At 36.7% G+C, this 1,050-nt stretch overlaps 1 protein-coding gene across 1 annotated transcript; it reads right to left on the reverse strand.

Annotated features, from left to right (window-relative positions):
• Positions 1 to 237: 237 nt before the first annotated feature.
• Positions 238 to 766, reverse strand: LOC126265511 (cytochrome c oxidase subunit 6A, mitochondrial-like). The gene is made up of 2 exons (XM_049967265.1): positions 572 to 766; positions 238 to 512 (listed from the first exon to the last, which is right to left on the reverse strand). Exons 1-2 carry the CDS (start codon positions 681 to 683, stop codon positions 283 to 285), a joined length of 342 nt encoding a protein of 113 aa, XP_049823222.1. The 5' UTR covers positions 684 to 766; the 3' UTR covers positions 238 to 282.
• Positions 767 to 1,050: the final 284 nt, after the last annotated feature.

The raw sequence follows: 1,050 nt of genomic DNA on the forward strand, positions 1-1,050 counted from the left end.
CAAATTGTATCTGAATTCTTTTGGTATACCTTGGGTCATTACAAAATATTTACTTACAAAATGAACAATGCTTACTTTTCCGAACAAGCAAATATGTGTTTACTAATTTCACTAACTTTTTTATTATCAATGTCCTGATTCATTATACAATTTAAAATGTCATTTTCGTATGAAGAAATCTTATATATATTGTACATGTATATTGATTCTATTAAATAACAAGAATAAAAATTAAACTAATTTCAAATCAATTTTATATTTTGGTAATGTAAATATATTTTTTTAATGTTCATAACCGTCTGGCAAAGCGTTGGTATGAGGATTATGGAAGAGGGACTTATTACCGTCACCCCATGGGAATCGCTTGGTGCGAGTTCTCAGATGATCGTACTTGATGAAAGGCACCTGTTCACGACCCTGACTTTGGTGACCAAGCCAGATGTTAGCGCCGCACAAAGCGATGGACGGGAATGCCACCAAAAATGTCAGCTTCTTCCACACTTTAAAGCCACCTTAAATGCGAATTATATTGTACAAGTAACCTAAAAATGACAGGTGAAGTGATGCTTACCTTCGCGACTGCCGGAGATGGCGGCTGGGCCAGCGACCCTAAATTTGTTCACAGTTTTGTTGACGGTGGTTTGAATGTATCTGCGAAGTAAGTGGTTTATTATGGTAGTCATTTCAGCTAATCTTCAAGTAAAAATGGAGCAAGTTAATCAAAGAGATTGATGTGTTTAATTTTAGAATACGGTAATGAAGTATGCGAATAGTAACTATGACATTGGATATAACATATAGTCTCCATAGAAATGTACTGTAGAATATACTTTCTTCACTCACTTCTTTTGGAGATCCCTACTCCTTTTGGAGTTAATAGATCGTCTAGAGTACAACAATTTTAACTAGTGCTAGAAAGAGTGTTTTAAGATCTGGTAAAGCTCTATCCGATGCTTTGCCGTCAAAGCAGGATGAATCCTGCTGTGAAGATTCAAATCATCCGGGCGGTTGCCCGTAGCCAGCTTTCCTACTGTTCGTCAGTGTGGGGCT

Source organism: Aethina tumida, chromosome 5 (assembly GCF_024364675.1).
Source record: "Aethina tumida isolate Nest 87 chromosome 5, icAetTumi1.1, whole genome shotgun sequence".
In the NCBI taxonomy this organism is placed as follows: domain Eukaryota; kingdom Metazoa; phylum Arthropoda; class Insecta; order Coleoptera; family Nitidulidae; genus Aethina; species Aethina tumida.